General features: G+C 37.4%; 1 protein-coding gene across 1 annotated transcript; it reads left to right on the top strand.

Moving 5' to 3' along the window:
• Positions 1 to 13360: 13360 nt before the first annotated feature.
• LOC116192271 (dirigent protein 5-like) lies at positions 13361 to 14192 on the top strand. The gene has a single exon (XM_031520772.1). The coding sequence runs from the start codon at positions 13407 to 13409 to the stop codon at positions 13953 to 13955; it is 549 nt and encodes a 182-aa protein (XP_031376632.1). The 5' UTR covers positions 13361 to 13406; the 3' UTR covers positions 13956 to 14192.
• The last annotated feature ends 2378 nt before the right edge of the window (positions 14193 to 16570 follow it).

Genomic DNA, 16570 nt, shown 5'->3' with positions numbered 1-16570 from the left:
GGTTTTTGTCTTTTTCCCTAACTTTTAAATGGGTATTAGTAGTCCACTTGCGATACACAAGTGGAATTTATATAGTCTCGACCATTTTTAATAATCTGATGTATTTCACGTCCAAAGCTGAGATTCCCCCACCAGCTAAGCTTAATTGGACATACTCGCTATCTTATCCAAGTTGGGCTAGTGTGACCTTTCTCTTGGGGGAGCTTGAAATTTCTCCACCACAGCGAGGTAGGTGCAGCCTTCTTTTTTATATAAAGCAATAGTGAACTTCTCTCGATCGATCACATACAATTCTTCTTCACACGAGCTCTAACTTAGCAAAAAGAAAAACATGCATGAGAAAGCCTGCAGAGAAAGTTTCGCATATCCTTACTCTCGTTCTTTTTATGGCCTTCCAATCTTTTCCGGCTACCGGAAAACACTCCAGAGATTCTAAACCCTGCAAGCAGTTTGTGCTATACTATCATGATGTGCTGTTTGGCGGTAACGACCCCCTGAATGCGACGTCTGCCAATGTCACAGGACCATCGGGGCTCGGGGCCTTTGACTTTGGCAAGGTGGTCGTGTTCGATGACCCAATGACGAGGGACCAGCACCTGACTTCCCCTCCTGTAGCACGTGCCCAAGGCATGTACTTCTACAACATGAAGAATGTCTTCAACGCCTGGTTCACTTTTAGCCTGGTATTCAACTAGAGTGAGCACTGAGGTACGCTCAACATCCTCGAAGCAGACATCACGACCGAGAAGACTAGGGACTTGTCCGTGGTTGGTGGGACTGGAGATTTCTTGATGGCTAAAGGAATCATGACTCTCGAGACGGAACTAGTTGAGGGGACCAAGTATTTCCGCCTAAAAATGGACACTAAGTTGTACGAATGTTACTAGCTTGCTAGCTTCTTATTATCCCGTGCCTAATTAAGAGATACTGATCCACCAATTATATATTTGTCGCGATATGCTTTATTTCATCGATCATGATATATTTTTCCTTTCCTCAGTTATAAAAAGGAGGTGATCCATGTTGGAAATTATAAATTGCAAATTCATTGGATTTTATTAATGGGTCACTTAGTGTGATTCATGAGTACTTGAACGAATTCGGGTTACGAAGTGAAGGTTCATTCATTCAATGGATACATTTGAGTGCAAGACAAGTAATGTATATGGAAGTGTCTGCATTAACTAAGTGTTCATGTAAGATCATTAATTGCTTATCCATGGGTGATGTTCCATCTAAGAGTTACGTCCAATACGAAGGGTTCTGACTGTTCGATAGTGCCCATTGAGTGCATATAAATACAGACGCTATAGTGCTCAAATTATTATTAAGAAAAATTCCAGAAATCAGAGTGAGAGTTAGGGAATTCCTCGATTTTTGCTAGTTGAAGGAATTCATAAGGTTTCGTTGTAGTCCGGGAGGACCTTTACCTTAACCCTCTAGCAACTTTGTGTGGGGGCAAATAGTTCTCTTTGAAAAGCGTCATTCGTGCCTCGAATCCTATCGTGTTAACCCCACATCGCCTCCGGATCGATCGTCTCCACCCATTTCCTCAACAATCAAAGAGAACTATTTTGAGAAGGCGACAGAGGCTACCACCGCGTTCAAAGTGATGAACCAAGAGTTCGTGAAACTCGATCGATTTGACGGCACAAACTTCAACTGCTGGAAGGACAAGATGTTGTTCCTCCTTACCGTCTTAAATGTGGCGTACGTTTTGGACCCGAACCTACAACCCTTGGAGGATCCTACCCCCGATGCAACCCCCGAGGAAATCGCAAAGGTTGCCAAACTCAAGAAGAAGCGCGAGGAAGACAAATTCACATGTCGTGGACACATCTTCAACACTTTGTCCGATCGACTGTACGATCTCTATATGTCGATGCAGTCCCCCATGGAGATATGGAAAGCTCTTGAGGAGAAATACAACACCGAGCGGCAAGGTACCAATAAATTTTTAATGATGAAGTATTTCGAATTCAAAATGCTCGATAGTGTCCCTATCATGGATCAAGTCCATGAACTACAAATCCTTGTAAGCAGGCTTCGTGACCTGAAAGTTATTATTTCGGAAGAAACTCCTGCATTTGGCGGAGGAATTCCCTGTGGAGAAAATACTTAGGCATTTGCGTATTGAAGAGGAAACTCAGAAGCGCGATGCGGTGTATCTTCCCTAAGGTTCTAAAGTGAACCATGTGAGTGAATCCAAGAACTCTCGGAAAAGTAAGCGAAAGGCTACATCCGAGACCGAGGACACGCAAGACAAGAAGAGAAAGTCTCGCAATAGCTATCATTGCAATAAGAAAGGGCACTACATTGAGGATTGTAAACTTCTCAAAAAGGAGAAACATGCCACAACTTGGAGATTGGTATGATTACCGAACTTAACATAGCCATGACCGATAAGTCCTATAATTGGTGGCTCGACTCCGAAGCTACTGTCCATGTGTGTAACGACCGGCAACAATACAAGAGCTATGAACCAGTGGCAAACCGTGAGGTGCTTATGGGCAACCATCAATCAGTCAAGGTGCTCGGTCAAGGGACGGTGGAACTCAACTTTACATCCGGGAAGAAATTGACCTTGATCAATGTGTTGCATGTTCCTAATGTAAAAAATAATTTACAGTCAGCGAGTCTTTTGTACAACAAGGGGATCAAGGTTATATTAGAATCCGATAAGTTAGTCTTGCTTAAGGGTGATATGTATTTGGGAAAGGGATATTGTAGCGAGGGCGTGTTCAAGTTGAGCATTGATATGAATAAAGCTAATTCTTCTGTTTATATTGTTGAATCTTATCATTTGTGGCATGCGCGTTTAGCACATTTTAATTTTAAAACTTTACGATATATGCAAAAGAATGGTTACATCAATCTAACTGATGATAAACTTGTGGATAAATGTGAAATTTGTGTTCAATCAAAAATTACCAAGAAACCGTTTCTTAAAAAGTGTGAAAGAAATTCACAAGTGTTAGATTTGATCCATTCGGATGTTTGTGAATTAAATGGAATTCTAACAAGAGGTGAAAAATGATATTTTATCACTTTTATTGATGACTTCTCAAGATTTACTTATGTGTATCTCATGAGGAGTAAAGACGAGGTTTTTAGCATGTTTAAACGTTTTAAGAATGAGGTTGAGAATTTGTTTAACAAGAAAATCAAAGTGCTTCGTAGTGATAGCAGTGGTGAGTACTTTTCCAATAAATTAGATGTATTTTGTGAGGAGCAAGGTGTGGTACATGAGTGTTCCGCACTGTATACTCCGCAACAAAATGGTTTGGCGGAAAGAAAGAACCGTACCTTAGTGGATATGGTTAACTCGATGTTGTTAAATGTTAAACTTCCATATAACCTATCAGGTGAAGCATTATTGATTGCGTGGCATATCCTTAATAGGATACCATCGAGAAAATTCAAGGTATCTCCATATGAGTTATGGAAGGGTCGGAAGCCAAACTTAGATTATTTCAAAGTGTGGGGGTGTTTGGCTTACTATAGAGTTCCCGACCAACAGAGAACAAAATTAGAACCAAGAGCCATTAAGGGTGTATTTGTTGGATATGCCCAACATTCTAAGGCTTATCGTGTGCTTGACTTGGTGTCAAATATGATAATTGAAACGAGAGATGTTGTATTCATTGAAAGTAAGTTTTCCAACGATTTAGTGGATTTGGAACAAGAATATGGACCAATGATCTCAAGTGATCAAAACAAGAGACGTCTTTGTGACAATAAGGATACGGAGCCGAGGAAAAGTCAAAGTGTGAGAAAAGAAAAGGACTTTGGTCCCAATTTCATTTCCTCGCAATCTCTAGCGTATCTCATTGAAGGAGATAGAGAATCCGTAATTAGGAAGATCCCCATAATGCTTAATGTGGAAGGTGATCCACAAACCTATGGTGAAGTCATGGCTTCTAGGGATGCGGCATTTTGGAAAGAGGCGATCAATGATGAAATGGATTCAATATTGTTCAACAATACTTGGGTCCTAGTTGATCTTCCTCAAGGATCGAAGCCTATCGGGTGTAAATCGGTGTTTAAAAGGAAGAATAACCCAATTGGGAGTTCTCCGACTTTTAAGGCTAGATTGGTGGCAAAAGGATTTAGGCAAAATAAAGGCCTAGATTGTTTTGACACCTATGCACCGGTGGCTAGGATGACTTCCATTCGAGTCCTTATGACACTTGCATCTATCCATAAGTTACATGTGCATCAAATGGATGTTAAGACGGCCTTTTTGAATGGAGATCTCGAAGAGGAAGTCTACATGGAGCAACCGGAAGGCTTTGTGCTTCCCGGGAATGAACATAAGGTGTGTAAATTGATCAAGTCATTATATGGCTTGAAACAAGCGCCTAAACAGTGGCATGAGAAATTTGACTAAATTATTTTGTTATATAGTTTTTCGCATAATTGTGCGGATAAGTGTATTTACACTAAATTCACCGATAGGTACGGTGTAATTATTTGTCTCTATGTGGACGATTTGTTGATCTTTGGGACGAATTTGAAAGGTGTTCGTGAGACCAAAGAGTATCTAGCCTCGAATTTTAAGATGAAAGATCTCAACGAGGTAGATACAATCCTATGTATAAAGGTGCAAAAGCATGAAAGGGGCTTTGCACTAAGCCAATCTCACTACATCGAGAAAGTATTGGAGAAATTCAAACACTTGAATATCAAGGATTCAAACATTCCATTCGATCCGAACTTCAAGTGAAGTGAGAATAATGCCAGGGCCATAACGCAATTAGAGTACGCTAGTGCAATTGGAAGTCTAATGTATGCAATGCATTGCACCAGACCCGATATCGCATTTGTTGTGTGCAAATTAGCGAGATTTACAAGTTGTCCTAGTATCGATCATTGGAAAGGAATTTGTAAGATTCTTGGTTATCTTAGGAAGACAAAAAATTTGGGATTTATTCTATGGTGATTATCTCGCGGTACTAGAAGGTTACTCAGATGCAAGTTGGATTACGAGTCTATGTGGCAATAAGTCCACATCGGGATGGATTTTTACGATTGGAGGTGGAGCCATTAGTTGGACCTCCAAGAAACAAACTTGTATTTCACATTCAACCAGGGAGGCTGAATTTATAGCCTTGGCAGCTGCCGGCAAGGAAGCGAAATGGCTAAGAGATCTCTTACTAGATATAAAGTTGTGGCCACAACGTAGGTTCACCATTTTCGTATATTGTGATAGTGAATCCACCATGTCTCGAGCGTATAATAAGGTGTATAATGGAAAGTCTAGACATATAAGTTTGAGACATGAGTATGTGAGACAATTGATTAGGGACAGTGTAATAACTGTTACCTATGTTAGGTCAATTGACAATTTAGCGGACCCATTGACGAAAGGTTTGTCAAGAGATTTGGTTAATAGTACCACCGCTAAGATGGGTTTAAAACCATTCTAATCGCGTCATTGATAATGGGAACCCCACCTCATTCTAGCCAAAAGTTAGTTCTGAGGTTCAAAGGGTAATAACAAGTTAACAAATGACACTGTGCACTAAGAATTAGGATTTAGTGCTTGAGTTTTAAGAGGATGAGTTTTACTCTTAATGGATGGACATTAGTTGTCATGAAATCCACCTATATGGACATGAAGTAGTGCCGCTTCAACGGGAGTTTTCTTTATGGTTTTTTCTCTCGTACATGTTCATGAAACGGGATGAGCACATTGCCATAACGGTGCTAAAGCAAATAAACTCTTACTTGAATACTTTACGATTATGTGTGTGACTTTTCCGGTATTGACTTTAAGAGTGATGGTTCAAGCGACTAGCCACCAATCACTTTGTTGATACTTTGAGAGTTTGCACTAAGGAAGGGTTCAATCTGCGGACACCACTTCTTTATGCATAATCGTGTGTTCTGGAATTAGCAATCTAGTGGGGGATTGTTGGAAATTATAGATTGCAAATTTATTGGATTTTATTAATGGGTCACTTAGTGTGATTCATGAGTACTTGGACGAATTCGGGTTACGAAGTGAAGGTTCATTCATTCAATGGATACATTTGAGTGCAAGACAAGTAATGTATATGGAAGTGTCTACATTAACTAAGTGTTCATGTAAGATCATTAATTGCTTATCCATGGGTGATATTCCATCTAAGAGTTACGTCCAATACGAATGGTTCTGACTTTTCGATAGTGTCCATTGAGTGCATATAAATAGAGACGCTATAGTGCTCAAATTATTATCAAGAAAATTCCAGAAATCAGAGTGAGAGTAAGGGAATTCCTCGATTTTGCTAGTTGAAGGAATTCATATGGTTTTGTTGTATCCCGGGAGGACCTTTACCTTAACCCTCTAGCAATTTTGTGTGGGGGCAAATAGTTCTCTTTGGAAAGCGTCATTCGCACCTCGAATCCTATCACGTTAACCCTACATCGCCTTTGGATCGATCGTCTCCACCCATTTCCCCAACAATCCATAGACTTATTAGTTGATAAAGAAAGGAGAAGATGTGGTACTTGTTGCATTGTAATCTACATATGAAGACTTGGTAATGATGCTATATCAGAAATAAGAGAAATAACTTCTCCATTCCAAGTTGCATTCAGAAATATTATTAGATGACTCTTCCGTCGCACAACAAATGGTGTAAGTAGACTATGTAGTAGTAAGTTGGTTCAGATACTATATGAACAATTTATGCAACGATTTTTCCACGAATTCGAATTAGCATAACATGATGGAATCTAAAAGAATCTGAAATTCGAAAAGTGAAGGAACATTATCTGTGGGGTGAACTTTTCCATCCATGAAGAGTTTGTGCATCTTGGGTCTCTCTTCAATAATATAATGTTACATTCAGGATATATAGAGCATAAGGACCATATGGCAAATTGCGTACGATAAATTTGGAGATTTCCCCTCAAAACATGTTGATTTAAAGTCTTGTGAATCATGGAACCGGAAAAAGGAAAAATAAAAACTAAAAAAGTCTTCCGATAGAGAAATTCTTAGGATGCTTCGTTTTATTTTATTTTATTTTTTTTAACTTCAGAAATTTCATTAGCACTTAAAGCTCAGAAATTCGAAAGCAGCTGCGACCAAAAAGATGGATGAGAAATGTTGCTATTAAGTATTCATGGAAGAATGGCCTAAAGAAAGTATTCAAGCCATATACATCTTTAGGAAACCCTATTGGACAAATCTATTCAACAAGTCCCGCAAAAAAGATGAAGGAAATTTTTTTTTTTTCAACTCTGGTATTAGGAAATCCAATGGACCCCGACTAATCAAGTCGAACTAGGTCTGCTCACTAAGGGTTAAACCTCTCACGGTGTGAATTTTCTCCATCCACAAGATTCGAACCCGAGATCTTGCTTAAGGGGAACAAGTGCCGAATCGCTTGAACTAACTCACGTTACTAAAAGGAAAATTCATTCAACAAGTAAATAATGCATATTCCAGGGACCAACACGGTAATTACTGTAGTCAGTTTTTTCTTTTAAGTTATAAAAGAGGCTTATGGCTTCATAAAGACAGAAAGGTCATAAGATGTCTAAAACCTACGACATGAGATAACTGAAAAATAAATCGAACACCGCATATACTTGTTAAAATGCTTAAATCGATGATTAAAAGTATAAATCGATGGTTAAAATGCTTCCGCATGTAGAGCAAGATAATCCACTAAACAAATATAAATCGACGAGTAAAATGCTCAGAGATGTCTTCCAATCCGAACCTTCATTATAATCCTCAAAAGGAAAAGAATCTAATCTGATTTCTAAATTCTCTGCCTCAATCTAACCAAGACTGCAAGAAGAGAATCTAGAGAATTTCCAGAGAGGATTCATAATTACCGTCGACATGATTTCGGACTCTTTCTCACCAATACCCTAGCGGGGGCGCCCCTCACACCCCCAATTTGAGGGATCCGAGCGGCCGGATCCCTATTACAGGCTATTAGCACCAAAGTAAACAAAACGAGGAAAGAGAAGGAAGGAAAGAATTACTAATTTTTATCCCAATTTGTCTTCGAAAGGGACATCATTATGTGCCGTATTATATGTAGAATAATTAATATTATTCAAACCTCATCAAAACAGCTAATTTTACAAGGCCAGGGACGACATGACTTCCCAACAAAACATGATAAGGATACCCCAACAATTAATATATATTGTATTTACTGTTTTTTAAATCAAAACTTTTGGGACAAGGTGAATATTTTTTGGGGAGCGGAAATTAAATAAGGTTTAAGTAGTATTTATTCTTTATATTTTTTTCTTTTCTGAATGTTATTTATATTCTTGATAAGGAAAAAAGAAAAGCATAAAAAGTCAATTAAGATTTAAGACAGGGTTGCATGTCCTAATTTCCAAAGCCTAGCCGTTTCTATTTTTATCACTAATTTACAACAGTTACAAGCCCTCTAGAAGAATTCCCCAAAAAAATTTCACCTTACGATATCACTTATTCCAAATATATTTATATTGAGGAAAGGGTTTGTGCATATATTTATCATGATATCACACTCATGTTAAAATAATTTAGATAAAGTTGGGACCTCGTGCGATGACGTGGAGCACAAAATTTTATGTAAAGTCACATCATGTGCTTTCTACTTAACTGAAAATAGAAAAAAAAATCAAAATTTATGGGAGAAATTTTAAAAATTAGAAAAGAGAAGGGCAAAAGCATTGTTATCATAATCGGACCGATTTGACCAGTTCGACTGGTCGAATCGAAAATCAAACCTATGTCCTATCCGATTAGGTTAAAAATAAAAAATGCACAAATAAACCGGTGAATCCAAAAAACTGACCGGTTTTTAAGCAAACCCATCGAACCCATCTGAACTGGCCGGTTGGATGGGTTCAGAATTTTTTAAACATGAAGGACCTAAATGTAAATATGAAAAATAAAAAAAAAACTCAAAACTAATGAAATGAAACCCTAGTAGTCTTCGTTCTCCTCTTCTTCTCTATTGCAGTTGCAGAGGGCCAAAGGCTGCAACATCTCGAAGTCTCCATATCGAAGTCTCCAGGTGAAGTTATGAACTGACGCCTCTTCTCGACTTCCTCTTCTCCTTCCGTTCTCCTTCCTCCCTCTTCTCAGCTCATCTTCCAATCTCAGATAAGTTCTTACCAGAGTTTCAGGAGAGCTTTTGTCGGACTTTGCTTGGGCTTTCTTCTTCTTTTGCAGGTATTCCTTCACGGAAAAAGAGCAAGAATTGCAGGGGAATGGTCTTTGCAAGCCATATCGGTGTATAAAAGAATTCATCTAAGGAATCAAACATCCATTTTTTCATGCTTATATCCAGGTCAAGGAGCACCTGAGTCAGATTCAAGGATACATAACAAAAGGCAGAGCTTAGATATATAAACATATAATGTTAAAGAACTTCTATCTAAGTAATTATCTCATTGCTTTCCTTCTTCCTTTGGTGGGTTGTCTTGATTTGGGTTGAACTTTTCTATCTTTTTATCCAATTTTGTGCCATTTGTAATCTAGGGTTTCTCTTCAATTTCATGACCCTGTTCGGGATTTTCGTTCTTTGAGTGGTGAATTGCGGGTGGAAAGAGGGTAAAGTTTGGATTTTTATCAGCTTTAACATTTTCTTGAGCATTCTCTTGTTATGTGAAGGCCAATTTTGCCCGACGAGTATGCTTTCTTGGCATTCTGTGTGCGAATTTTGATGGGGGTGTCTCTCATTTAGGGTAGAGTGATCCCCAGAGACGACCGGATCTTATCTCTGCTTGGATGAGCTACTGAAACCGAACCCATATGTGAGATGATCCAATACCTCAGAAAGATTATCTTATGCGTCAAACAAGAATCACACAATTTTGAGCTGCAAAATCTTTTCTCAAGATCTCTGTAGACAATTTTCGTTTCTTTACTATCGACTACTTGGGTGATCTCTGTTGAAAAGATCATGATTCATGAATGTAGGTTTTACAGTTATAATCTCTCTGCGTTGTTCGTTGCTCATATATTTGACTCGTTCTTTTGAATTGCAATCATATTTGCTCTTGGCATTGCTTCAACAACTGCCCGGTAGGATCACAATTGGATCAATCTTATGTTTATCCAAGGATATCTCTATCGCAAACTCCATTTTGTAGATTTATTTGGTCCTTCTGATAATGGTCGATTAGTGATAACAAATGCAAGCAGATGCAGAGTGATGCCCTGGTTTGGACTTCACATTTTCATATTCGAAGGGAGAGCTCTGAAACCCATCAAGATGTGATTTTGTGCTTCACTGAAGGCTGCTGCACAGATAATCATTGAGGGAAATCATTCAGCACATTGCTTGTAATTGTGAATTTACATGTAAAAAAGTGTAAAGATGGGGAGAAAGTAACAATTATGGTTCTTCGATTTTCATATGCAATTGATGCAAATAAATTTTTTTTCTTGTATTTTTTGGATACATATTATCCAATATTTATTACTATTTTCTTGTATTTTATATTATTTTCTTAAAATAATAAATATTTATTTATTTTATAATTAAGCATGTGATTCGACCCATCGAACTCCCTGTTGGATCCATAAACCCATGAACTCATAGCTCAACCGGTTCGATATCTGGTTCGGTTCTGACAACGTTGGCCAAAAGTACTGTATAAATAGTTACGATAGGCTAATGAAACTTTTTTTAGAGGACAAACGGAAAAAAATATCAAAAGAAGGGACATAAAAGGGGAAAGAGATATAGTACAATAGTACACCATCTCAATTAAAACCAAGAGGTTATAGGTTTCGTTCTCTTCAATGGAGTTTCCGTATCTCTTTATTTTACCTTTTAGTTTCCTTAATTAAATTCATGTATAAGGAAGGGACAAAAACAAAAAATAATCAAAGTTTGTGAGAGAAATCACAAAATTAGAAAGGAGGTAAAAAAAAAAGGCCAAATATGATGCTGACATTTAGGCAAAACCTATTTTTGTGTTTCACGTTTTATTTTCCTTTATTAAATCCATGTGTCTTTTTTAAATGAAAAAATGGACAAAAACGAAAATTAATTAAAAGTTTGTGGGATAAATTACAAATTAGAAAAGAGAAGGTCAAAGATAAAAATAAATAAATAAATAAAAAGCCACTTGGGATGCTGACATTTACACATACCTATTTTATTTGGGGGGGGGGGGGGGGGCGGCGTCGGTGGGTGGGCGGCCGACGGGGGCACTCCCAACCCCCTAAGTTAAGGGACCTTAGGGGGCGACCCTGATCAGGGGTGGGCAGCCGGTGGGGCCATCCCCACCACCTTCTCCGATCCAAAAGACATTTTCCCTTTTTTTTTTCAAATTTTATTTTCTTTGTTTATGCTCCTAAATTCTTATTTGTTGCAAAACCGCCCCTAAACAAGCTGCCCGTCAGCATTTTCGCCATTTTCTTGACAGAATATGAATGACATGTTGTGTGGAAAAAAAAACGTATTATACAGTGCTATTTTCCCTTTTTATTAAGTTTTATACAATTATAAATTTTCTTTTAATTTCTTATATCTAAAAGTATAAATATAATAAATAATAACATAATAAATAAAAGTTATTTTGCTGAAATACGCTTTTCATATTATCAAATTCAACCTAAAATTAATTATTTTTCTCTCAACACATAATTACATTTCACTATATCAAATCCATTCCATCATTTTCATTCTATCCCCGTGCATTAAATGTAACCTTAAAACTTTATCAATCTCATGTGTTATTGCATGGAATACAATATTGAAACTGCAAATATGTAATCATGAAAAAATTATCTTTTTTCTTGATCTAAAATTAAGAGATTCATTGATGAAAATTTTTCATCCCCCTCTCATATATATCTCATTATTTTCTTATCCCTACCAGCGCTGTGCGCTTTTGTTAGTTTCATATGTAGAGCTGGCGCAAATCTCAATAGGACAGAACCGCTTTTGTTAGCATATATAGAGCTGCGAAAATCTCAATAGGACAGAAGCATGTGTTCACATTGATTACTATAATTACGAGATCAGTTTTAAAACTGTGCCCGCATCTAAAATTTGTAATACCAAACCACTTATCGAGATTATGCCCCCGGGCCTCTTTTTACCAAAAAGACAAAGCTTGCTTCTCGATAAATTTTGTTTTTTTTCCCTTCTTATATCATTACACGAGGATTAGTCAATTTAATAAAAGCAAAAGATAATTAAGCAAGTTATTGTTGGACTTAGTCTATGGTGTATGCGACGGGGCTTTTTTTTAATTTTAATTTTTGTCTTGGATGAAATGCGAAAGGGCTCTTTAACCGATGTCACCAACCACCAAATTAGTAAAGATCTGACATGTCTATCTGTCGCATATTTTCCTTCAAAGATATTGTAGTATAACCATTGAGGTGATGACATGACTCAAAGGTAAAAGAAAATTAAGCATAGACTAGTAAATCCCTTATGAATTACAGCAACATTCTCTTAAGTTACAATTTCCTTATTCCATGCCATTTGCGATGGGCAAATGATTGGATAGCGTCTTCTCACCATGTGGTGTGTGCCGACATGGTTATACCATAAAGTTGATACAGTTGAAATCCATTCTCGAGATCTTAGTTTCCTAGTTTACTTATAACTCTCTTTTTTTTAATCATGATATTCGAAAGTACAATGGCCCCAACTAATCTAGTTGAATACTTATAATTCTTTTTTTCGATAGTAACTTACTTATAACTTCGGTGCAGCTAAATTTTGCATTTAAATATGATTCTAAAATTATAGAATTATATTTGGCGATCATTGTTTCATATAGCGCAGTCAATCTCTTTGATCTAACCACATCAACAATGCAAACTCGGTGAAGGAACCCATGGTTGTGAAGAGCGACGTAGCTCTTGCACCCTCCTATAGATCACATGCGACGTTCCCATAAAATTTTGTCTACTTAGAATTTTCTACGCTTGGTGATTAAAATCTCACTTCATTTTATGATTGAATCCCGATTGATCCACCAACCCATCAGTCTTACTTTGAACTCCGTTTTGCCATTGCAGCATCACCATTATAGCTAATTATACTACGAATGTTTCATCAAACATTTATTATGTGTTCGACAAACCAACGTCACACACCCAAGCACGATGTTTCGTTTAGTGTAGAGCTTCGCAGGCCCATGGTTTCCTCCTGTACGACATACTTTGAATTATTTCCTCGCAGTCTCGCAGCACACTATGAGGTAGCATTGATTGTAGAACTGAGCAACATAGAGTTGGCGAGGAAGACAGGAGGGGGCCTTGCTGCTAGAGGAGGCAGAACGACACCGCAGGGAGCTTAAAATCTTTCAAATAAGACGGCTAGGTAGGTGTAGCCTTCGTTCCTATATAAAGCAAAGTGAACTTCCGATTGATCACATACAATTTTTCTTCACTCTAGCCCTAACTAACAAAGAGAAAAACAGGCATGAGAATGCTTGAAGAGAAAATCCCTCTTATCCTTCTCATCCTTTTTATGGCCTTCCAATCTGTTCCGGCTACCCGAAAACCCTTCAGAGACTCTAAACCCTGCAAGCAGCTCGTGCTATACTATCACGATGTGCTGTTTGGCGGCAATGACCCCCTGAATGCGACGTCAGCCAATGTCACGGGACCATCAGGGCTCGGGGCCTTTGACTTTGGCAAGGTCGTCGTATTCGATGACCCAATGACGAGGGACCAGCACCTGACTTCCCCTCCCATAGCACGTGCCCAGGGCATGTACTTCTACAACATGAAGAAGGTCCCCAACGCCTGGTTCACTTTTAGCCTAGTGTTCAACTCGAGTGAGCACAAGGGTACGCTCAACATCCTCGGAGCAGATATCATAACTGAGAAGACAAGGGACCTGTCCGTGGTCGGTGGGACCGGAGATTTCTTCATGACTAGAGGAATCGTGACTCTTGAGACGGAAGTGGTTGAGGGGACCAAGTATTTCCGCCTAAAAATGGACACTAAGTTGTATGAATGTTACTAACTAGCTTATTATCATCGCACGCCTTGAGATATAAAGATCCACCATCATATATGTTCCAATATGTTTTATTTCATCGGTCGTGATATGTTTTTCCTTTCCTCGGTCACAAATATTTGCGAGGTAAGCCGTGGAATTAGTAGGCGATAGGGAAAGGAGAAGATGTAATTTTTGTTGCCTTGTACTATGAATACCTGGTAATAATGCTATATTTGGAATGATAGTTCTAGTATAAGGAAATAATATTTCGCTAATTTCTTTCTTCTTCACGGAGTGTTTGAGTTTCTGGACTTAATGCAAGACGTTCCCAACATATAAAAGCCAAATGATTGGGGAGTCGAAAGTCTCAAGGCGAGGATCAACTTAAAACCTCTTAACTTCAGGGAAGGAGATGTATTACTGTACTACTCTTTTTCTCTTGTGAAGCATATTTAAGTGACGAATGAACCAGCTCTAGTCATTGATTTAAAAAGGGGGAAAACTAAAGCACTCGATCTGCCTTGAGATTTGAAGCCAATCTATATATGTTTGTTTATTTATTTATTTATTTGGCCTAGACTCATGAGATTCTTTCCTTCGTGCGACAAGGGTTTTTCACATAAGCATATTGGGCAAACCTTTAGCTTGTGATCGAATGTCCCTTTGAGACAGGAGCGGAGCCATGATTTTCATTAAGAGGAGGCAAAAATGTTACTTGATATAAATAGTATATAACTACTTTTTTTTAGGGAGGTAAAATACTAATTTTACATAATTTTGAGACAAAATTTAAAAAAAAATTCAAAGTTCAAGGGGCAATTGTCCCTGCCAATTAACTGGCTCCGCCCTACTTTGAGATGTCCCTTTGATTCTCACCATTAAATATACTTATGCTTTTTCAAAAAAATTTCCAATTTTTTCATGATGCATTTACAATTTTATTGGATATTTTTCTGAAAACTTTTACAATCTATCTATATTGTATAAATTATATTATTATTTTTTTCATGGAGCACCACCGACTCTGATTTTTTTTCACTTTCGGTGTTTCGTTTTTTACTGTCAAATTTTTCATACCAAGTAAAATTTTATCATGTGAGATTGGATTTAACCCAGTTGCAAAAGTAAACTTTCAAGGCAAGCAACATTCCATAGATTATGTAATGGTATGAATCGTTTCTTTTTATCATGTGCAAGTAGATAGTAGTATTTAATTTTTTGATCAATAAAATGCAAGTACTGAATTAGTACTTATAATTTTCATCCATTTAATTTTTCATATATTTATTTCTCAAATATTAATTAAAAATATATTTAACAAATGTCCGTGAAAGGCACAAGTTACGTGACTAGTTCCACGTTATTTCCTAGTGCAGGTCAAAATCATCGTTTACTACAACTTATTCTACCATTCCAAACAAAGCGTTAATGCACTATTATAATATTATTCTTTCTCCTGCTATTTGATGTACTCTCTGCAAAAAAAGGATGCCGTATTAGCAGTAATCTGCCAAGTCAACAAGTCAAGTCGGTTCGCGTGGAGAAATACCCCTTCATTCATCCATCTTGGTCTATTTATTTTAAAAGTCTAAGATGTAAAGTATCAATATAGACTAGTTTAATTGACTAATTTACTCTTCACAAGAAAAAGAATGCCATATTAGCAGTCAAGTCGACAACGCATAAATGTTCGTGGAAAAACGACCCAATTCATCCATCAATCCCAATCTATTCGTTTTAAAAGTAAAGATGCAAAATACTATAATTAATTGGTTCGAGTGATTCGACACCTCCTCTTTAATCAAAGTTTCGAATTTGAGTCATGTGAATGGAGAAAATTGGCATAATTGGGAAAATTTTACCTCTTAATTGATCAATGCAGCTCGAATCCGAATTAGTCGGAATTCATTAGACTTTTGAAAAATCCAATAGAATATCAAAGTGGACTGATTCAAATAGTTTGATACATTTTTTCTTTTGAGTAAGATTAATTTGAATTTAAGTGTTGTAAATGGAAAAAAAAATACATGATTAAGAATTTTCTTTCCGTGTGTACCTCGGTATCTGAATTAGCAAAACGATTAAGCTTTCGGATTCTGGAGATAATGCACATACCAAAACGAAAATCATTATGTAAATAAACTCCATGCATAACGTATAACAACTTATAACCACCGGAAAGTGGGGGGGAACGCGAAGGAAATTTTCACCATCTTGTCTTCTTTTTTGCCACCACACAAAGAACAAGTCAGAGCAAAGTATTCTTATTTTTGATAGGCCAGAGGAAAGTGACTCGGCAATAAGACATCTCACCAACAAAACACAGAAGAGACTGCTGAGAAACGCCATATGTTATACATATATATATATATATATATATACATGCAGTCGTACATACCAAAAGAGAAGATCATTTAGCCTATATTTTTAACAATAAACTCATACAGAAAAAAAAAATGTCAAATAACTTAGGAGGATCAACATTACCTGTGCCGCCCGTTAAGTGTTCCCCTGTTAGTCCAGTACACTTGTATTTAATACAACAGATGCAAAAGATAAAGTATATCGTCCAAAAAGAATCAAGCTGATTGCGATTCATTCACATTTATTCATCATTATGTATCACCTTCATTGTGAAA

The sequence above is a fragment of the Punica granatum genome, chromosome 1, assembly GCF_007655135.1.
Source record: "Punica granatum isolate Tunisia-2019 chromosome 1, ASM765513v2, whole genome shotgun sequence".
Classification (NCBI taxonomy): domain Eukaryota; kingdom Viridiplantae; phylum Streptophyta; class Magnoliopsida; order Myrtales; family Lythraceae; genus Punica; species Punica granatum.
This window is presented reverse-complemented; position numbering and strand designations above follow the sequence as displayed.